Consider the following 23,727-nt stretch of genomic DNA (forward strand, 5'->3'; position numbering starts at 1 on the left):
GGTGAACCACGACTGCATTTTTTCAATTAACATGAGTCAGGAGCTTACCAAACATCTTTACCTATCTCTTACTCCAAAGGTTGTTGACATAAATCACTATTCTCTAAACCAGCCTTTTGTTCTTTGGGATTCTTGAGCATTCACAAGTAATTTCTGAATGTTTATTTCCTAGACTTTCAAATATCTAGCCCTTCACAAAATGTTTTCAGCTAAAAAAGTAAAACACAAAACAACGCACACACAAATTTTACCAACGATGTTTTTGATTAACAAAAGATAGAACTCAGTTTAATGATATTTTGTATAAACTGCTGCTAAAGCACAATTTGTTTTCAATACAAGTAGATATTTAAGAGGACATTCTTTTCCATAAATTTTTAAATAATCTTTCACTCAGATAAATTATATAATTAAAGGAAAATTCCAAACCTTGTAAATATTAACTTGTATAATTATCTACTCCAAACAGAATTTTCATAACATAGAGTTTACTAGTAGCAATTGCCTATTTTGATTAAACTAGGGTTTTTTTTTTTTTGTTGTTGTTGTTGTTATTTTGATACGGCTTTAAATTCTAACAGATTGTTTCAAAATGTTATTCTATTTCCACTTGACAGGAAATCCTATGCTATTATGCTATTCATTATATGAAGTTCTAAAATTTCCCTGTGCTAGACAATATATAAACAGCTGGTGATATTAAGCTGCCTTTCTTGGCTTAAAAAAAAGGTAATATTTGACTTCAGAATATATGACATTTCTCTGTTCAGTAAACTTTGTGAATAAGTTTTCAGAAATATATATATATATATATATATAATGTGTATGTATATATATTTCACATATTTGTCCACATAAAATTTGAATAAGGGAGAATGTGGTTGTAAAGAGTATCTTGGCTTTTATGGATTTTTGAGTAGAAACTACTTAAGGATAGAGAGTGTAAATGAAGGATTAAATCTACACACTTCTCTCTCGGGGACAGAGTATTACAGAGGTGCCTGCACTTATTTTGGAATCTCACCTGCTACGTTTCTTACTTATTAGCGATGAACAACCTGAGACACTTTGCCTCTTCCAGCTTTCCTATTATTTGAGAATAAACTCAAACAAATCCCTCTTTCTTTTCCAAATACAAACCCAGCCATTGAAAGTTAAGGCGAATTAGAAGCTGATGACTCCTTTCACAAACACAGATATCTGTGTTTCATTTCAGCTTCTTATCAATGGCAAGCTTCTCTAGGATATCAAAGTGTGACTCTAATATGGAAATGTTAAAATGCGCCATCTATGTACATACATCTCCCAGACCATGGCTGGTATAGAAAGCCAGGCTTCCCTACCAGCTCTCATGCATCTCCTTTGCACAGTTCTCCCCACAGACCACATTCGCTGCCACATCCCGTGGCTTTCAGAGAGCCATGAGGATTCCATCAGACCACCATCAACTTGGGTTGCTCTCTCCCCTTCAGGAGTCACACCAGTCAGCTGCACATAGCGGCTCCCTGGCCCCTTAGTCCTTTGAGTCAGGTTCCTGACTGCTCCAGGTCACAGGTCCCCCAGAGATGCTATTATATAATGAAATAAACTTACTGTTTTCTTTAACACTTTGAGAGCATAAGGCTTCTGGGTCCCCTTCTGTTTGCATCTGTACACAATGGATGTAGCACCCCTTGAGGGGGAAAAAGAAAAAAAGAAAATGTTATGCTTTGGACATGAATTAAAGGGATAAGTTTGAAAATAAGTGTCTCTTACAATTACCCTCTCAAACGACAAGTGTTTATAAGTTCCACTATACATGGGCCCTATATGTCAAGAGTACTTTTTTTCCACAATTGAATACATTTTGTTTAGAAAAGTCTAGGTTTTTAGACTGCTCTTTTAAGACCCTCTTTTCCTCTCACCCCTTCTCTACACCAGTAACAAACAACAGGGCTGCTTCATTCGGCAGGTACTCAAGTAAATCACGTCCTCCAGTAAACATAATTTTTGAAGAACACCCATCCAAATCAGAATCCCAGAGTGCCTAAAGGTACCTGTTGAGTAAAATAAGCTGTATGACTTCAGGGTGGGGGTTTCAGTTCAGGACTTTTGTAAGGGTCCTAACAGTGCATTTCTGCTACTTGGCAAGGGAGCTGAGGAACCCCCTACCCCTTGCTCTTTTTTTTTTTTTTTTTTTTAACCTATTAAGGAGAATGATAGGGAGGAATGTAACAGCTATCTTCCTATGTTTGTAAGGTTGCTAAAAAAAAAAGAGCATTCAAAAGCAGGACAGTGTGGTACAAACGTTCCCACTCCACACACAAAGCAAGAGAGTAAGAGAAACAGACAAAAAGAGAAGTACAGACCAAACAGGCTAAAGTTTCAACTTCAGAAGGAGAATATCTGGAAGTATCTAAAAATAAGATCAGCTTGAAGTAAACCTCTCAGACTTTGAAGAGCAAGCCAAAGGCCCTCTTATGATATATTCAGTCCTATGGTTCTGAAATTCTAGGTGGGCACAAAGGTTCATAAAAAATCAAACACATATCTAGCTATCTAAGCACAATAAACTTTTAATATAGCCAAGAGAAGTCGGTTCTAGTGGGTTCTATTTACTAATGGCCAAGAAAAGTGTTACTATTTTTAAAGCTCTTTGGTAAGAAAGGACATATACACAAAATAAAGTATTCTAGAAATAAAATAAGCGACAATAAATATGAAATTTACTTTTTTTTACATTTACCTGCTTTAAAAGATAACTAAAGAAAAATATATTTTTAATATCTTTATTTATTTTTATGTGGTGCTGAGGATCAAACCCAGTAGAGCACTCACCTAGCCCATGCTAGGTGAGTGCTCTACTGCTGAGCCACAATCCCAGCCCAATTAAAGAAAAATATTAACCACACATTGCATTCAAAGCATATGTGTAAGTAAAATGAATGACAATAAATGAAGGATAGAAAAATAGGAGTTGGTAAAATACTGCAGTGAAGCCTCTACGTGTTAGGTGCATGATATTATTTAAAGATAGACTCTGATTAACTAAAGGTTTGTATTATATGACCTCGCACAATGGCTAAAATAATTATTTAAAAGAAAACTCAATAATAAACCAGTAATAAACCTAAAAGGCAAATAATCAAAACTGCAAATCAAAACCACAATGAGGTTTCATTTTTCTACCTTTTAATTTGGCTGTTATCAAAAAAAATGAACAATCCCAAGTATAGCTGAGGGTGTGGACAAAAGGAAACCCTTGCACAGTGTTGGTAAGAATGTAAATTGGTATAGTCATTGTAGAAAACAGTATGAAAGTTATTCAAAAAATTAAAAAAATAAAACTGTGGTAAAACTTATGATCCAGAAATCCCATTACTGGCTATATATTCAGAGAATGCAATCAGCATGCCAAAGAGCTCTGTTCTCTCGTGATCATTGTAGCATTACTCATAATAGCCAAGATATGGAGTCAACCTAAGTGTCCATTAATAGATGAATGACTAAAGAAAATGTGTTATATATACACACTGGAACACTACTAAGTCTTTAAAACAAGAAATTCTTGCTATTTTCAACCACTTGGATGAAGGTGGAGGACAGTAATGAAACAAGTCAGACACAGACAAATATTGCATGATTTCACTTATATGTAGAATCTAGAAAATGTGAACTCATAGAGACTGAAAGCAGAATGGTCAGGGATTTGGGGGATGTTGCTCAAAGGAGACATGAACGATGTATTGTATCTTGAAAATCACTAAGGGAGCAGTGCATATGTTAATTAGATTGAGTTAGTCATATCACAATGTATACACATCTCAAAACATCATATTTTATGTCATAAGAATGTATAATTTTTAATTATAAAAAGATTTTATCAAAATTGTATTGAAATTTCAATTGACTCCAGTAAGAATGGAATTTATCATAAATAATGATAAATGCTGGTAAGGGTATGAGAGAAAAGGTACACTGACACATTGTTGGTGGGACTTCAAATTAATGCTATCACTCTGGAAAGTGTGTGAAGAATCCTCAAAAAAATGGACCCAGCTATCCTACTCCTCAGAACTAAAATCAGCCACATCCAAGTTTATAGCAGTGCAATTTACAATGGCCAAGTTATGGAACTAGCCCAGGTGCCCATCAGTAGCTGAATGGATTAAGAAAATGTGGTATATATACACAATGGAGTTTTACTCAGCCATAAAGAAGAATAAAATTATGGAATTTTTCAGTGGATGGAAATAGAGAATATCATGTTAAGTAAAATAAGACAGACTCAGAAACTCAAGGATTAAATGTTTTCTCCCATATGCAGAAGCTAGAGCAAAGTAAGGGGGGAAAAGAGGGGTTGGGGGCAGATATCATAAAGATATAGGGAAGTTCAGTGGAGCTGAAGAAGGAGATTGATGGGGAAGAAGGAAGAACAGGAAACAGGAGGAAATGCAGAAGGAATTTGACAAAATTATGCTATGTGAACATATAAATATGCCACAGTGAATTCCACCTTTATGTATATCTATAAAACACCAATTTAAAATGAATAAATAAATGAGTAAAGTAGAGAAAGGAGAAAAAAGGAGAGAAGTTGAGAGGGAAAGAGGGGGCCACGAGGGACCGAAATGGAGTAAATAAATCCCGTGCATTATGGTTATGTCTCTATGAACTCAATTATTATTTATAACTATAATGCACTAATAAAAACATTAAAAATAAATAAATGAGAGTCTTGAGCATATATCTCACCAAATAAAATATATGGATAGCAAATAAGAACATGGAAAGATGCTCAACATCATTATTCATTAGGGAAATACAAATTAAAACCCTAAGAAAATGGCAACTACACACCTATTTGAATATCTTAAAATAAAAAAGACTAGCAAGGATGCAGAGCAACTAACACTCTCATGCTTTGCTGGTGGGAATGAAGAATGGTGCAGCCACTTTGGAGAAGAGCTTGGCAGCTTCTGCTGAAGTTAAACATATCCCGGGACCCATCTGTCTCACTGGCAGATATTTATCCAAATGATATAAAAACTGTGTTCATTTACAAACTTGAACACGTATCTTCAGAGCAACTTTATTAGTATTCATCAAAATCTAGAAATGCTCCAACATCCAACTGTGAAACAGATCAACAATCTACAGTATATTCTTACAATGAAATTCTACCTACAAAGGAAAGGGAATAAACTAGGGTGCACTTAACAACTTGAATGAGTCTCTACACAATATCCCAAGTGAAAGAACATCATTTCAAAAGGCAATATAATATATAACCCAATTTGTATAATATTTTAAAGACAAAATTATAGGGATGGAAAATATATCAGTGGTTTTTAGGGGCTCAGAAGTTGGGGAGATATTGACTGCAAGTAAATATGGAGACATTTATTTTTTCTCATGAGAGAATTGCTCTATATGTTTTTTGTGATGGTGTTTGCACAAATATATTCACTTGTCAAAAAGGCAGAAGTGTGTAATAAGGTGAAACTTACCATAATTTAAATCATATCTTAATAAAAGTAAGTAAAACATTGTTCTAGAAAAACCATATTGTTCAAAGGCAAGGGTAAAAACCAAATTACCAAAATATAGCCTATAGTATTCATTCCATTCTATTTTCACTTAACAATAGGTAACTGATGAAATCTTAGAAAAAATTTAAGAAAATGTGACTTGCAAACATTTGAAGTAAAACCAAAATTTAATTTTCATTTTTATGAATAATTGAAAAAGTTAGCAATTGAAAAGTTAATATTACTCAATAATTCATGTAAAATAAAATGTATTATAAGGTATATATTGCTTAATTTCCTAATCTCATTAAATTACCTCATCAATAAAATTTTCAGTATATCAATTCTTATTTTAGCAAAACCTTTTTAAAAAAATTAACAAACTCTCAAGACACAAGTATAATAGAAATAACATTTTAAAGACTGAAAGTAATAAGTTAAAAGAATAACCTAAATAGATTTATATGAAAATAACATTTTAGTAATTTCTCAAAAATATAGATATATTCTTTGTTGAAATTAAATGGCTGCTCAAGTTTGTAAATATAGAAATGGAATCGTGTTTTCGGTATATTTATATAAAAATAGTGTTTTTACATAAAACATATTAACAGTTAACTTTTAATATAGATGGGACATATTGTACATTTTGCATCCTCATTTCAAAATATATTATGTAAAGAGAATTATCAAAAAATTATCTGAGATCCAAAAGAAGCAAGAGATTATAGAATAGAAGATATTATTTTTATGAGGTTATTCAGCTAAAAAATAATGCTTCACTTTTCATGTCTACTCATTTATAGCATGTTCTTTAACAAAAAGACCAGAGTATAAAAATTATTCCAGTGTGATCTTTTTCTGCTATGATTTTTATGACAAAGAAAGGAAATCAATACTCTTGAAGTTTGACTTTTATTTTCAAATTGGTTTTCTTTAACAGAAATGTTAGGGAAGTTATTTCCAAGATCTATCCCCATCAAATGGCTGGATATTTTTAAAAACATCTTAAGGCAAAAGGTTAAAAACATAGACCACCATGTTTTTCATCAAACAGAAAGAAGAGAATGTAGTTCAACCTGTAATGTTTCTAATACTGTGTATAGTGTAATGATTATAATACTGTGTACAAATCACAACATATTTACACAATACAGTGTATCACACACACACACACACACACACACACACATGCACAACTATTATTTCATTAAAGCTATTAAGAAACACCTGATGTTGGCATCTGGCACTGTGTGAAACTTATGGGTGTGGGGAAAAGCTCTACATGTAATTATTTATTTGCCTCAAGATGTTTCAAGTATACAGTCCTTTACTGCCACATTTAGAACTATGCAGCATAAAAAGGGGCTCTTTATCCTGTAGTTCATCTTCACATATTCCTCATATTCAATACTTAAGGACAATTATCAAAATCTTTGCAACTATGTCTGGCTACATGCTTTTCCTCTTTATTTTTTATTATTATTATTACCTTATCCCTTTGCTCTTCTTGTTGCTTTAAAGAAAGAAAAACTGATTTAATTTTATATTTTACTCCAAATGAAATCCAGGTGTTTTGACATAAACCACCCATCCACTAGTTCAGAGACAGATACCCAAATGCATTCAAAGGTCAAGTACAGAGTAAATATGATTCAAAATGGAAGCAGAAATTCCTAAGTCTGGATTCACATTAATGCTTTGGGGAATTTTGACGAGATTGTACAATATTAAGTAAGGCATTTTAGCAGTAAAGTCCTTCTCCCATCGAGGGAGGTTTTAAATCAGAGATTGGCTTTCTCTGGGAGGATCTAATGGGACATTTGAGATCCTTTGGGTCACAGCAACAAAGCTTGGCTTCTTTCCTTGCTCTTTGGAAATGCAAGAAAACTTCAGACACAGAATATTCTAAAATGTGCTAGCCTGGAGGAACTGTTGGCACCTTTGTTTTTTGGTTTCAGCTGTGTCTCTGCAATGATACACTTCATGGCCATGTAAAATTGTCTTTGCTAAGGTTATTAGGTCTCATAAATTACTAGAGTTTTGTTTTTTTTTTTTCCCTTGAAATGGAAGCAAAAATCATTTTCATCTTTTTTCTAATGTTGAAGGTGCTTGGTTAAAGTATATTTATGTCAAAATATTAATCACTCTTTTTAATTTCTTTTTAGTTGTAGATGGACACAATCCTTGTATTTTATTTACTTATTTTTTATGTGGTGCTTAGGATCAATCCCAGTGCCTTGTAGGTGCAAGGCAAGCGCTCTGCCACTGAGCCACAACCCCAGCCCCCTATTAACCATTCTTAAACATCTCAAAGCATTTAATATTGTTTGTTTCTGTATTTGATTTTTAGATTTTTAAATTTTCCTTGTGTGTGTTTGTGTGTGTGTGTGTGTGTACTGGAGAAAAGATCTTCTAAATGATCTTTCTGAAAAGGTCTAAAAGCAAATCTGTGACTTCTAAAAACTGTCAATCAAACTTGAAAATATAACGTGTGCAATGCTACATCCACCGCATTTCTCCTGAGTGACTGACTTGCTATTCACAAGCCTATTCTTTTCATTGATTTTTAGATTGGATGAATTACTAAAATTTAACTCTTCTTAGGTGTGAAAGTAGAGTCACATGAAGGAACACAAATCCAAAAAAAGACAAATTCTCTCAGTGTTTAATGTCAGCATACATCTTGCTCCATTTCCAGTGACAGTTTTTCATTGTTTTATTCTCCATCTCCATCTGCCAGGAACTCCTCCATGCTCTTTAACACTAGGATGCTTCAAGGTGTTCTAAAGTCATCAAAGAACACCCCCCCACTCCAGATTTGAACCTTAAATCAACAAAGAACAGGAAGAAAACTTCTCAATTGATTTAATTACTGATTTGGCATTTTCAATGTGAGACTTGAAAAATGGCTAACCTTTAGAATTTAGAAGTTGCTATTAGACATTGAAGCAGTTAAAATTACAGTCCTAAAGTAAATCTCAAAAATATCATGTCAAGGAATGATACTGAACCCCAGACCTTAAAAAATGTCCAAGCCAAGGATTTTAATAAGCTAAGGGTCAGAGTCCATCCATAAATATACTCTCCCTTTTCCATTTCATTAATATGCTGAATCGTGTTGGAAGCAAGGGTGAGCGCCTCATTCCATGTCATCCCACGGTCTACTTGGCGTCTTCCATGTCATCCCACGGTCTACTTGGCGTCTTGACTGTTTTGACTATCTCTGTGACAGATTCCTTATTTGTTGTTTCATCCTGATGTCAGCTTACTCCACATACACTGTGTTACAGGTCTAACTCCTGACCCACACTCCTCTCTAAAAGACCTTACTCTGGCAACCACTTAACTCTTCCACTCTGATGGCCAACTTGCGCCATGAACCATTATCTTTGTGTGGCTCCAGTTTCTCAAAGCCTTGCTTGCCTGCCTAACAGATTCCTTCAGTTGTTGCTTCTCGGCATCTAATTTTGACTTTGGTCCTAAGGCTGGAATCTCTGCAAAGATTGACTTAAAATGACTCTGTCCTTTGATAAGGTAAAAGCTTCAAAGCCTTGGGATTAAAATGCCGAATTTTAGCTACTACAAAATAAAAGCAAAAGCAGCCTCAAATCATCAGGTTAGTTTAAGTTATTTGTTCCCAATCACAAAGTAATATAATAGCAAAAACTGTGGAGTAAAGGGTCATAATACTCATGAGGCCTTCTCTTTGTTTTCTTCAAAATGTTTAATGTCTCACATTGTTAATCACTGGTATCAATTAACCAAACTTTTGGTGAATATTTTTCTTTTCTCGGTGAGAGTGTATGTGCACATGTGCGTAGCACACACACACAAATTAAATTTTTGATCGACCATTTAATTGTCTTAATACATTATGAGAATAACTACAGCTCTTTTTTCACCTTAACCCTCCATTCTCAATTCTGTTTCCTGCTATTCCATACTATATATTGTAATATATTTAATGTATATCTGTCCAACTTTCACACCTTCACATAAGCTTATTTACATTAATAAGCAATATGTACCATTGTTTTATATACTTATTTATCATAACTTATAGAAGTATTAGTTATACCATTTACCTAAGCCCTCAAGTTGCATGTTTTCCACTGAAAATAATGTTCAGAGCTCTGCAATGTTGATTAATATAGATCTAAATAAGTCCTTTTTTTACCACTCATATTTTATATATTCAATGTGGCTTTGATGGACATTTAGCATTTTAGCAACTTCAATAAAAAATGTAATGGATATTTTATAGCAGTTTCTCCACAATTTATTACTAACTTCCTTGTAGGCCTATATTCTTTCCTTTGTACAAGACAAATCTTTTGATTTATTAAGTAAGAGCCCCAATGTTATAATCCCTGAAGTAAAGCACACCATAAAAATGTACTAGGTCAGCCCAACAAGAATATGTAATCATTTAGAAATCTTGCCCTATAACATTATGGTTGCATTACAAATAGGACCAAGGATAAAATATGATTAATTTTGAAGGAAAATGACTTCATTGTAGTTAACTCCATTGTAAGGATGAGGCTGTTAAAAAAAAAAGAATGCATAAAACCAGGGACATAGCTCAGTTGGAGAGCACTTGCCTAGCACCCTGAGTTATATCCCTAGCACTGCAAAATAAATAAATAAATAATAGAATTTTAAAAAGCTTAAGTTGTGTGGGTGTGAGCAAGATTTGTTCACATCTTCAAAAGAATCTGAAATCACTGTGTTTTTTTTTTCCCTCAAAGTGGAACTGAATTAATTCAGTAAAGATATATAAAGCCCTGTACAGGGCACTTTGGGAGATGATAAGGATGGTTTGGGTCCTTAATGGACTTCTGAAATAATATGGAAACAAGAAAAGAACATGTAAAAATGTAATTTTTAAAAGCAGGCCAAATACTAAGAAAGATTAGATTATGGGACTTTGGTTCACATGACTTTATAATTATTGTCCAAGCCAGAATGATTTTGAGAGTGGGATGGAGAGACATTAATGCATTATGTCAAAAACGTACACATAAATCAGAACTATCTTCAGCACATTGGAACCTTTAGTCTCATTGTTGTTGAGGACTAAGAAGGAGAGAGCTGGGAGACTTCCTGTAGAGAGGCAAATTTAAATTTATCTTTGAAGTTGATAGAGACTAATAAGAGCAAGAGAATAGACCTGCAGGTGTTCTAAATACATGACCTACTGCAGCCTCAAGGGACATGGGAGAGTTCAAGGAGTATTATACCTCTAACAGGCCTCTTTGGGAAATGTGGAAGAATATATAGTGGAATATTTTGTTGGAATAGCAAAACTGTTTTGAAAGACTACACACATGAGACTACGGAATTCAAAGCTTTAATCTATATATAAAGAGGGATATTAAAAACTTCTGAGCTGGAGAATGGGGTGAGGAACTAGAAAAGTATTTTAGATAACTATCTGGCATGTAGAATGGAGGCAAATAAATTAGTTTTTGACTCTACAGCAATTAAAGACCCAGCTCTCCCACTCCTTAGTATTTATCCAAAAGAACTAAAATCAGCATACTAGAGTGATACAGCCACATTAATGTTTATATCGGCACAATTCACAATAGTGGGGGATCCCATGTAAAAAGTAGGGAGATCAGACTTTCATGATAAACAGAAGCTAAAAGAATTCATAAGTAGAAAGCCTGCACTACAACAAAATATACTAAGTAAGATATTTCATGAAGAAGAAATAAAAATAAAAATGAAAAAACCAGCATGGGGAGAAATTAGACTAGAAGAATAATCAAGTAATGAAGAATCAAGTCTGATTTAAACATTAGAAGTAAATAAACATGGCAAGAAATTAAATAATTTCTCAACAATAATAGTGAATGTAAGTAGTCTAACCCTTCAATCAAAAGACATAGGTTGGCAGAATGAATTAAGAAAAAAAACCTAATATGCTGTCTGAAATAGACTCGCCTCACAAGCAAACTCATCCATAGACTGAAGAGGAAAGGATGGGGGAAAATGCCATTCACATAGGACTCATAAAAAAGCAGATGTAGTTATTTTCACATCAGACCAAGTGAATTTCAAGCCAAGATTTATCAGAAGAGACAAAAAAAGTTCATTTCATACTGCTTAAGGAATTCATACATCAACAAGATATAATGATTGTAAATATTTATGCCCCAAACAACAATACAACTATATACATGAAATAAACCCTTCTCAATATTAAGAATCAAATAGACTATAAAACAGTAATTTGGGGTTACTTTAACATGCCTCTCTCATCACTGTTAGATCATCCAAACATAAAGATTCTACAGAACTAAAAAATACAATTAATAATATGGACCTAACAAATATCTATAGAATATTTCATCCATCAATGATTGAGTTCACTTTCCTCTCAGCAGCAAATGGAACATTTTCTAAAATAAACCATACTTTAGGTCACAAAAGAAATCTTAGCAATATTTTAAAAAATAGAGATAATACCTTGCATTCTATTAGATCATAATGGGAAATTAGAAATCAATGATAAGATTAAAAACAGAAACTACTCGAACACCTGGAGATTAATAATGCACTTTTGAAAGATGAATGGATAGCAGAATAAATTAGGAGAAAAAATAAAAGAAAATTCTTAGAAGTAAATGAAAATAGTAGCACAACATATCAAAATCTCTTGGACAATATGAATGCACAGTTCTACGAGAAAAGTTCATAGCATTGAGCTCATACATTGAAAGAATAGAAAAGTAACAAATAAATAATCTAACTTTACATTTCAAGGCCCTAGATAAAGAAGAACAAACCAACACCAAAATCAGTATAAGACAGAACATAACTGAAATCAGAGCCAAAATCAATGAAACTGAGGTTAAAAAAAATACAAAAGAGTAATCAAACAAAAAATTGGCTTTTTGAAAGGATAAACAAAATTGATAAACCCTTAACCAAACTATTCAAAAGAAAGAGAGAAAAAAATGCATATTAACAAAGCCTAGGATGAAAAAGAAAATATCACCACAGATACTACTGAAATCCAGGGTTCATCAAAAACTATATTGAAAATTTATACTCCAATAAACTATACAATCTTTAAGATATTAACAAATTTCTAGAGACATATAATCTACCAAAATTGAAGGAGGATATAGAAAAATTAAACAGATAAATATGGTAATAAAGTTGAACCAGCATCAAGTCTTCTAACAAACAAAAGAAAAAAAAAACCTGCATAGGTTCTCACCTAAACTCTACTAGATCTTTAAAGAAAAACTAATACCAATACTTCTCAAATTATTCCATGAGATAGAAAAGGAGGGAACACTGCCAAATTCAATCTACAAAGTTAGTATCATCCTGATGCAGACAAAGACACATCAAGGAAAGAAAACATCAGACCAATATCCTTGATGCACATAGATGCTAAAAATCTTATTAAAATATTGGCAAACTGCTTATAAAAACACATTAAAAAGATAGTGCACCATGACCAAGTGAGTTTCATCCCAGGGATGCAAGTTTTGTTCAACATATAGAAATCAATATATGTAATTCACCAAATAAACAGACTTAAGGACAAGAATCACATGATTATCTCAATAGATGCAGAAAAAGCATTTGACAAAGTACAATACCCATTCATGTTTAAAACACTTAAAATACTAGGAATTTACTCAACAAAGTAAAGGCTATATATGATAAACCCAAGATCAACGTTATTCTGAATGAAGAAAAACTGAAAGCATTTCTTCTAAAAACGGGAACAAAGATGCCCACTTTCACCACTCCTATTCAACACAGTCCTTGAAACTAGTCAGAGCAATCAGGCGAAAGAAGGAAATTAAAGGGACGTGGATAGGAAAAGAAGAGCTCAAATTATCTGTTTGCCAATGACATGATCCTATACTTTTAAAACCCCAAAACTCCACCAGAAGACTTCAAGAACTCATAAATGAATTCAGCAAAGTAGCAGAATACAAAATCAACAGCCATAAATCAATTGTGTTCCTGTACTCCAATGATAAATTTGCTGAAAAAGAAATTAGAAACATGATCCCATTTAAAATAGCCTCACAATAAAATAAAATAAAAAACTTGGGAAATGATCTAATGATGTCCACAATAAAAAAACTATAGCATATTAAAGAAAGAAAATGAAGAAGACCTTAGAACATGGAGAGATCTCCCATGTTCTTGGATAGGCAGAATTAATATTGTCAAAATGGCTATACTATCAAAACGCTATACAGATTCAACACACTTTCCATCAAAATTCCAAAATGGTACTTTTCACAAAAGTAGAAAAGTAGCCATGAAATTAATTTGGAAAAATAGGAGACCCAGAATAGCTAAAGCAATCCTTAGCAAGAAAAGTGAAGCAGGAGGCATCATGGTACTGGACCTCAAATTATGTTACAGAACTATAATAACAAAACCAGCATGGCACTGGCACCAAAACAGGCATAAAGATCAATGGAATAGAATACAGGACACAGAGATAAACTCACATAAATATAGTTATCTCATATTAGACAAAGGCACCATAAACATAAATCAGAGAAAAGATGGTCTCTTCAACAAGTGGTGCTGGGAAAACTGGAAATCCATATGTAGTAGAGTGAAAATTTAACCCCTCTCTCACTCTGCACAAAATTCAACTCAATGTGGATCATTGACCTAGGAATTAAACCAGAAAACCTGCATCTGCCAGAAGAAAATGTAGGTCCAACCCTCCAACATAAGGTTCAGGAACTCACTTCCTTAACAAGATTCCTAAAGTGCAAGAGGTTTAAAATAAAAAGTCAAGAAGTGGAGTGGCAACAAATTAAAAAGTTTCTTTACAGAAAAGGAATCCAGAGTGTGAAGAGAGAGTCTATGGAATGGGAGAAAAATCTTTGCCACCTATTGTTCAGATAGGGTATTATTATCCAAAATATACAAAGAACTCAAAAAACTTAACACACACACACACAAAAATCAATAAATGGGCAAAGCAACTAAACAGACACTTACTTCTCAAAAGAATAAATACAATGGCCAATAAATATATGAAAAAATTTTCAACATCTCTAACAACTAAGAAAATATAAATGAAAACTACATTGAAATCTCATCTCACTCCAGTCAGAATGCAATTATCAAGAATACAAGTAACAATAAATGTTGGCGAGAATGTGGAGAAAAAGATATACTCATACGTTATTTGTGGGATTGCAAGTTTGTGCAACCACTCTGGAAGGCAGTATGGAATTTCCTCAAAAAAGTAGAAATGTAACCACCATATCACCCAGCAATCCTGCTCCTTGGTATATATCCAAAAAGTCTGAAATCAGCATAGTACACTGATGCAGTCACATCAATGTTTATAGCAGCACAATTCACAATAGCTAATCTATGGAGCCAACCTAGGTGCTCTTCAACAGATGAATAGATTAAAAAAATATGGTATATATACACAATAGAATATTATTCAGCCATAAGGAAGAATGACTTTATGACATTTGCAGGTAAATGGATGGGTCTGGAGATTATTGTGCTACATGAAACAAGCCAGTTTCCCCAAAATCAAAGGTTGAACGTTTTCTTTGACATGCAGAAGTTAATCCAAAATAAGGTGGTGCTGGGGGAACAAAAATTACCAAGAAAGATCAATGGAGTAAACAAAGGTGAATGAATAGAAGAGAGGAGGGATGGAAGAGGGAAAGACAGTGGGTTGAATCTGACTAACTTTCCTATGTGCATATATGAATATACCACAGTGAATCTCACCATTATGTATATCCACAAGACACTAAAAAAAATAAAACACCCCAAACTACAAAGAAATAGCAGAAAGATCAGTAGAATAGAGAGAAGGGAATGAGGGGAGGATAGAAGGGCAAGAAAAGGGAAGCACTATAAACTGAATTAGAACAAATTATATTTCTTGCTTTTATAATTGTGTAAAAATGAATCCTGATATGATGTATAACTAAAAGAAATTAAAGAAAAAAAATGTGTCTCATTTTTTGCTAAAGTCAGTTCTTATTGTTTTATATTTGACAATTATAATGATGTTTTAGAATTTCCTTTTACCGTAGTTTTAGTACAAGTAAATACAATTTACTTTTATATGATGACCTTTTGTCCTAACCTTGCCAGATTAATTTTCTAGTCTACTAGATTTTTGTTTTCTGGTAGAATCCTGAAGATTTTTTAAGACAATGTTATGTTTTCTCCGAATGAAGAGCTGTTATGGTTTAGATATTAGGTGTCTAATCATGTGTGAGGCAATGCAAGAAAATTTAGAGATGAAATGATTGGGTTATAAGAGCCTTAGTCTAATTGGTGAGTTAATTCCCTGGTAGTGATTAAATGAGTGGTAACTGTAGGCAGATAGGGTGTGGCTGGAGGAGGTAGATCCCTAGGGGTGTGCCTTGGAGTATGTATTTTATCCTTGTTCAGCATAGCTCTCTCTCTCTCTCTGCTCCTGGACTGATATCTGAGCTACTTTCCTCCACCATGATGTTCTGTTCATCTCAGGCCCCAAGGAAAGGAACCAGCCCTCTATGGACTGAGTCCTCTGAAACTGTGAGCCCCCACATAAACTTTTCCTCCTTAAAATTGTTCTTGTCAGGTCTTTTGGTCACAGCAGGGGAAAGGCTGGCTAAAACTAGAGGGTTTGACTTCTTCCTTTCCAATTCCTTTTTTCTTAACCAAACACACTGGTTGGCCCTTGAAAACATTTCGCTGAAGAATTGAGAGCAGACATCCTTGCCTTATTCCTAATTAAATAGTTGTTTTAGAAGATAGTAAGAAAAAAAATAAAAATGGATCTTTTATATTACCTGCATTCTTCTATTTTCAATGCTCTTCATTCAGTCCTATAAATCTGAATTTCTATCTAATATTTTACTTCAAACTAAAGAACTTCCTTAACATTACTGGGGCTCAGGTGTGCTGAAATAGATTCTCTCAGCATTCATTTATTTTTAAAATGTCTTTACTCTTATTTTTGAGGCATATTTGTTTTTACTGGATGTAGAATTCTGGGCTGACAGGTTTCTTCTACCTACCCCCTGAGCACTACCTTCTGGTCCCCATTTATTCTCATGGGACATTCACCCTCCTTCATAGCATTGTCTTCCTATTCTTCTTTCTTTGGCTATTTGAAATCTTCTCTTTATCTTTGGTTTCTGGTCTTGACAATATGCGTAGGTTTGGTTTTGTTTGCATTTATTATGCTTTTGCTGCTCAAGAGCTTTTTGAGTCTGTAATGCTCTTAACCCATTCTGGGAAATGGTTCCCTAGTGTTCCTTTAAGCATGTTTTCTGCCCAGTAATTTCCCTCCTCTCCCTCTGGAACATGCATTCCATGTCTGTTGGCCTTCTTGGTAATCTACCATGAGGCTCTAGCCTTTGTTCCTTTTACCAGTTGTTTTTCCCTCTACTCTTCATGTTGGATAACTTTTATAGATTTGTCTTCGAGTTCACTGTCACTTTTTCCTGCAGCCTCCAATCCACTCTTAAGTTGATGAATTTTTATGATGAATTTTTATTTATATAACACACTTTTCAGTTGTAAATTTTAATTAGGCTCTTTGTTATAGTTCCTGTTTCTTTGTGGATATATAATTTACTCATTATACCTATATTTTTCTTTATGTTCTTTCATGTTTTTAATAGTTGATTTATAGTCTTCATCTGTTAAATTCAAAATATGGGTCATCTCCAAGTATTTTTTTTTTTTGGGTATAGGGACACTCTATCACTGAGCTACATCCCCAGCCCTTTTTATTTTTCATTTTAATACAGGGTCTCCCTAAGCTGCTGAAGCTAGCTTCAAACTTGCCATCCTCCTGCGTCAGCCTCTTCAGTGCTGGGATTACAGGTGTGCACCACCACACCTGGCTTTCAAATCTACTTTACTGACTGCTTCCCCCTTCCCCACCCCACTGATTATAGATCACAGTTTCCTGGTTCTTTGAATGTGTAGTATTTTTTGTCATAATTAATGATAGATATTTCAAATGACACACTAGTGAGTCTGGGTAACAACTTCTTTTCAATAGAGTTGAATGTTTTTCAGTATCAGGCAGTTAAAATCTAAAAACTTCTTTTGATCTTGTCAAACTTAGCTTTATTTCTTGTTAGGATAGATCAACTTGAGTTTTGACCTTGATCCTATGTTATGGTCCTTGATTCAGGGTGTGATTCTTACTCTTAAGTGTGATCCTTTTGAGGTCTTAATCAAATATATGAGGTTCTGAATGCTGTCTCTCCACCCTGTCTTGGCCAAGGATCTAATGTCATCCAATTGTGCTTGAATATTTAACGTCTCTGCTTAGCTCTCAGCCCCTCCACAGTTGTTCCTCTTAGTCTCATAAAGCCTCATCGTGTTCCCAGCTAAAGAGCCAAAGTGAATGTGGTTCTCCCCATAGTTCAGTGCAAGAAGACAATGTCTCTTGCACTGTTTCCAGTTGTTTGTACCAAAGTTCGAGGGTCGGTCCTGCTACTCCATCACTACCAGAAGCAGAACTCCTCCCTCACAGTCTTAACTTTTATTGCCTCATTGAGTTTGAATTGAATATTATTGTTACAAAAGAGAAAAATGTTTACTCTTCATGCATTTGTTAAGAGTATATTACCAATGCTGACAAAACCTGTGATTGAAAGAGATTAGCAAATGATATATCTCTGAGAGAAGAATCAACAAATTCCCTAGGGCACTCCAGGCAGCTTTTCCAACATCTACAGCATCTGTTATTGCTTCTGGAGAAGAAAGGAATTTTGAGGCATGAGATATAATTATATTATGTCAAAACACTGTGCCCCCCAATTTTTCCTGTTGAAGAGATGATCAAGGATACATATTTTAGGACAAAATGGGTTAGTTAACCCATTTCAGGCCTTGAGACAACCCCCACTGCTACTTCTGAAGGATTTATGTGGCTGAGAAAGCTCTGCCAGATGGCCAATCTAGACAAGAAAAAGATTTCCTCTCTCCCAGCTGTGACTTAGGCTTTCACTGAAATTCAGCAACATCCAGCATTTATTATTAAGCAACTGAACGGATTAGAAGTCAGTAAGCTCATGCCTTCAACAAGAAGACTAGCAGAGACAAGGCTATTGGTTTATTTAGCACACAGATGTGTTTTGTTTGGCCAACAGGGTGTGTTGAAAAGTCGAATATCTTGCTAACATTAAAAATTTGTGATATTTCATAAAAAGACTCAGATTTTCCGCTTCTCTTGAATTTGGTAATGTTAACCCTGTGTCCAACAGCAGGTGGTGAGACCAGTAAAGGGACTGTCTATTTCGGGGCGGGGGGCTTATATTGCTCTTAACCCTTCCACACATGATCTCACCACCCTCCCAGCTCTTGTTGCCCTAAACATTTGCCTTTCCTGACCTCATGAAGTGGGAGAGCTGGTAAGCAAAACAGAGAAATGTCTCAAGTCTCCTTTCCAGAGTAGGTAGGATTATCAATTAAGAGAACTCATTCCACATCTCTGCATTACAATATAATTAATCCAGTTTAGTGTTTAGGAGTTCTATGATTATCATTCCAGTTCTCTAAAACAAAGACACCATGGATATTAAGAGGAGTCTTAATGCCATGATCACTATAAAAGTTAACATTAACATTACATTAACATTACATATTAACATTGACATTCCATGGATTGAGGATGAATCCTGATTGCAGAGGTGTTAAAATATGAAAATTGCAAATTTTAATGTCAGTTAATAATGGTAATGTTGTATATGACTAGTACAACACATTACTGCTTCCTAGGTTGCAAATCACTTTCAATTTATAATTTCTATTCCTCTGTAGCCTCTTAAATAGGCTGCAGGTCTCTAGTATTGATTTTCTTTGGTCCTTCACCATTTCACTCTTGGAAAGATCTTTCTAGGATAGAAATATGACCATGATTATCCCCTATGTTCATATTCCTGTGACAATGAGAATGATTCTTTAGCATGTCATAGGAAATCATTTACATCTTACCCTTCTCTTTTTTGGCTCTATCTCCTTAGTACCAAATTCATGGGGTCTTAGAGCATGCCATCTTTTGGTCTGAATCACCTCCTTCAACTTGCTAGTGAACAAGTTTTTCATTTTTCTTTAATTCAGCTCAATTTTCATCCATTAAGAAATACCTACCTAGGGGCTGGGATGGTGGCTCATTGGTAGAGTGCTCTCTTAGCATGCATAAGGCACTGGGTTCAATCCTCAGCACCACATAAAAATGCAATAAAGATATTTATTTAAAAAAAGAAAAAAAAAGAAATACCTACCTAAAAAGAACCAATAAAAACAAAAGAAATATGTTCCATGGCATCCTTATCACAGTCTTTCTACTCTATGCTGGACTCCCAGGAAGCAGCTTGACTCACTTTTAGATTTAATTTTTGCCCATGGTCTATGTATATGCAGGCCTTTCTAGACCAGAGTTTGCAAATAGCCATCTCTTAAGTTGATTGTATGCTTCACAGCTTCATTTTGCCTATGAAATATTTAGAGAACTTTTAATTGGATGTCAACATTAAAAGTAGGGACATTTCAAAATTTAAAGAAACTAAGTCTAGAAATATGGGGCTGATATTTCTGTAGAACCATGATCAGCTGACACTGGCAGGCCTGCCTCATTGAGATTGACATGCTGTCTAGATGTGTCAGACAAGGCACAAGTCCCCTGGTTTCAGTCATACAAGTGTGGCCTCCGCAAGCACTGGAATTCACAAATACTAGTATAGACTGGGAATTCTCTGTATTCAGGAAGCGTCTTACTGATCTATCTATGCCTGGCACATAGAACTAGAGTTCAGGAAATATTTTAAAGATCAAAATATGTACTCTGGTATGCTAATCATAATAGACCAGCATGAGGAAAGGTAGGTATTGAAATGTACAGTGTGACTTCAAGATGAACACCTGTGCCCAGCTACCTGGTGCATTTCATGTAGACCTGCAATACTGAATTGGTGAATTTAAAAAAAAATTGAATGAATAACTCTCTATTCTTCACTATTTCTGTTATAAGATTTTGAATCTTACATGAAGGGAAGAAGGCAAAAAAAGGAGGAAGGGTAGAAGGGAGGGAGGAAGAATATTTTTTTCAAAGAAGAAAAATATAGCACAGATTCCACTTATACCTATTTACTATTTTCCATCTATTGACAGTATTTGTCATGATGAAACTGATAAAATCATGTTATTTCTAACCTATCTGGGATGTAAGGTATTACCTACACCATCATCATTTATTTGTTTAGATATTTGTATTTGTTTCCATTAGGCCACAGCACAATTCCCTGATGTTAATATAATTGCCTGTTTCTTTCATTGAGGCCAGGAGATTTGTTCCATTATATCAAAATTTAAGAGTCAGTCTTATAATTAGAAATGACAGTACTTCTCTGGACAGTGTTGTCTGAATTGAATAGCCATGAACTGATAGCAGAGCTTGGTGTTTCCAGTTTATTGATGCCCCCCACCACTGAACAGCCATATTGTCTTCTTTCCTCCTCCCCTGAGGTAACAAATTTGATCTGGGAATGAAAGAACTGTGCTGCACAGTTATGTTAAAGCAGCAGCCCTAAGAGAATCTTATGCTTATAAACAGCATTCAAGGAGCCTCATTTTACTCCACCCAGAAAAAAGAAATCATTGTTAGGATTTTACTATCGGACAATTTCTAGGACTGGCACATGGTCCACTAAACAGCCAAGTGGACCGTGAAGAACTGATTCAGCTAGTCACATTTTAGGGTATTACTTAGTGAGTCATTTTGTGTAATAGATAGTATACTTCCATCTAATGCATTTACTTAAGTAATGTACTTACATAAACTATTTATTAATTTTTATAAATACCTTCTTGCCATAAATAAAAGGCCAAGATATAAAGGTTTAAGTAATTTGTGTAAATGCAGTTCTCTCTGCATGTAACACAAATCTGCCCCCTCTTTCTTAGCAACCTGTCTTCATGCACTGTACTAAAAGACATTTTATCAATATATTTAATACTTTTCAAAAAACATGTAACTCCATTCTTTTTTAGGATACTAGATTCCAAGTTTATTTGAAAAGAAAATGTAAACTTTGCATTCAGACAATACAGAGTCCATTTTCAAAATTTATTGAGAACTTTAACTTGGCCACAGCAGAGCGTTAAACCAAGTTCAGAGCCCTCCCTACACAGAAACCTGAGGGGACTATACAGTTCACATGTCCATGAAGCTGGCCCTGACCAGAGGTAAACCATTTGGCCTCCATGAACCTCAGATTGCTCCCCTGCAAAAGTGGCATAACCACATTGCCAAATTCACCTCATGGAGTCAGTATAATGAATCCAAAGATAAGTTTGGACTCTCCATAGGCTTGAAAATGCTTTATAAATATGTGTCTTTGTTACAATTATTATTTGAGGTGTATGATCTTTTTCATTTATTTAACAAATATAATAAAACATTACCTAAGGGTCAAGATTGTTGTGAATGAGCATTGCTTATTCCCCTGTGAAAACACAAAGTCTTTCTTGGAACTACAAGTTTACCATGATCTTATACCAACTGGGAGATGGACAATAACATATTCGTTGGAACAAGGGTCTACTAAATAGCGCTACCTAGCACAGGTGGGATGCCTTAAAACAAACCTAAACTGCTTCAAATTCCCATGTAATTTAACCCTGAAGTTTTACTTTGTGTGTGTGGGGGGGGGTGAGGGGTACATTTAGTCCCTGCATTGACCTGCCTCCAGTTTCACAAGCCTCCCTTCCCCGCTCAGTTTCCAGGTAGAAAATTTTCGTATACATTTTCTAATCAACAGCAAAGGCAGATTTATTCCATCTTGCTGATGTCAGTGTTTATGAAGAGGGAAGCCTGAGGTCTCTTCATTTCTGAGCTCTTGGGTCTTTGGGGCAGGATTTTGTTCCCTGTGGGAAGAAGTTTATGGTTCTTGTTTGTTTTTTTTTTTTTTTTTAATGCCTCTTCAGTTATTTTCCTGCCTTTGACGTTTGAGTCAAAAGCAAAGAAAAGAGATTTAAACTAGTTAGAAATTTCAAAGTGAATTTCCAATCTGCTCTTTATCCTCAAAACAAATCAGAATCCAATTACAAAAATCCTTAAATTTTATGGTGGAGGTACAATATCTTCACTTTTTGTTCTGGTTTTGTTCTCACCAGCTTTTTCCAGAGAATATTTAAAGAGCAGTGAAACAGTACAGCGTCGCCATTCCTATCACTGAAAATGTGCTATTAATTGAAATTATAGATTCCTTTTCCTTGGTGCTGTATCAATGCAGGCAAAACATTGAGAGAATGTCCCTTTCCTCTTATAACTTGGGGGCTAGGGACATCACTCAGTGGTACAGTCCTGATTCTGGGTTCCTTTGCCAGCACCACAAGACAAAACAAACAAAACAAAAACTATAATCTAACATAAGAAAATCTGTTTATTGTTTATTTGTTTGTTAAACAAGAAATCCTATCATGAATGGAGTTCTCAGGTCAAACACTGTCCCCGTGACAGTGAGAAAGAGACTTCTCTGTGGGTCTTCATGCTCTTTACTGCTCCCACTGCAACATCCATTTAAAGCTAAAGGTTTAGTCCTCAGAGGTGGAGGAAGATAAGCCAACATCTCTCAGAGACTCAGAGTTAAAAGAAAAAGTCATCTTGGGTGCTCTAATCTTCAAAGAAAAAGAGAAGGAAAAGTGTGTTTCCAGATGTCAGAGTAAGCCTCCTGGGCAAAGGGCTTTGGGGTGGGACTAAATGGTTGAAAACTGCTAAGCAGTCCAGTGGCCATCACAAGTACCCCAAACTGAAGGCCCAAATGCTGCCCATAAGAAAAGGAACTGCGCTGATCCTTTACCTCCCCTAGGGCACTGGTGATATCTCCTGCCCTATGACTGTTGGGTGGCAATAGCTAAAGGCAGCTGGTAGAAAAGGATTAGACTCCTGGGCCACAAGCCAGGGCTTTGATGTGATTAGAAAGTATTGGAAATTCTTGGAGAAATGTCAATTTTCTCTTCATTATTCGGAATGCTTGCTGAAGGCCATGAAATAATTTGAGTTGTCTAAAAAGGTGCAAGAGGTAGAGGTAGCGGTATATTCTGGTTCCTACATTAATTAGAAATGCATCAAATTATTGCCTAATAAGTCCAATAAATGATATCAAAAAGCTTTTCAATGCCCTCTTTAAATTCCATCCTGGATGACTGACCTGCCTCCTGAAGA

At 34.8% G+C, this 23,727-nt stretch overlaps 1 protein-coding gene across 1 annotated transcript in view; it reads right to left on the reverse strand.

The window, feature by feature from the left end:
- Camk4 (calcium/calmodulin dependent protein kinase IV) overlaps positions 1–23,727 on the reverse strand; it is a 219,717-nt gene that overhangs the window by 104,204 nt on the left and 91,786 nt on the right. The window contains exon 2 of the mRNA XM_076856004.2: positions 1,594–1,672. Within this exon, the coding sequence (XP_076712119.1) occupies positions 1,594–1,672 (79 nt within the window). The remainder of the gene's footprint in view (positions 1–1,593; positions 1,673–23,727) is intronic.

Source organism: Callospermophilus lateralis, chromosome 5 (assembly GCF_048772815.1).
Source record: "Callospermophilus lateralis isolate mCalLat2 chromosome 5, mCalLat2.hap1, whole genome shotgun sequence".
NCBI lineage: Eukaryota > Metazoa > Chordata > Mammalia > Rodentia > Sciuridae > Callospermophilus > Callospermophilus lateralis.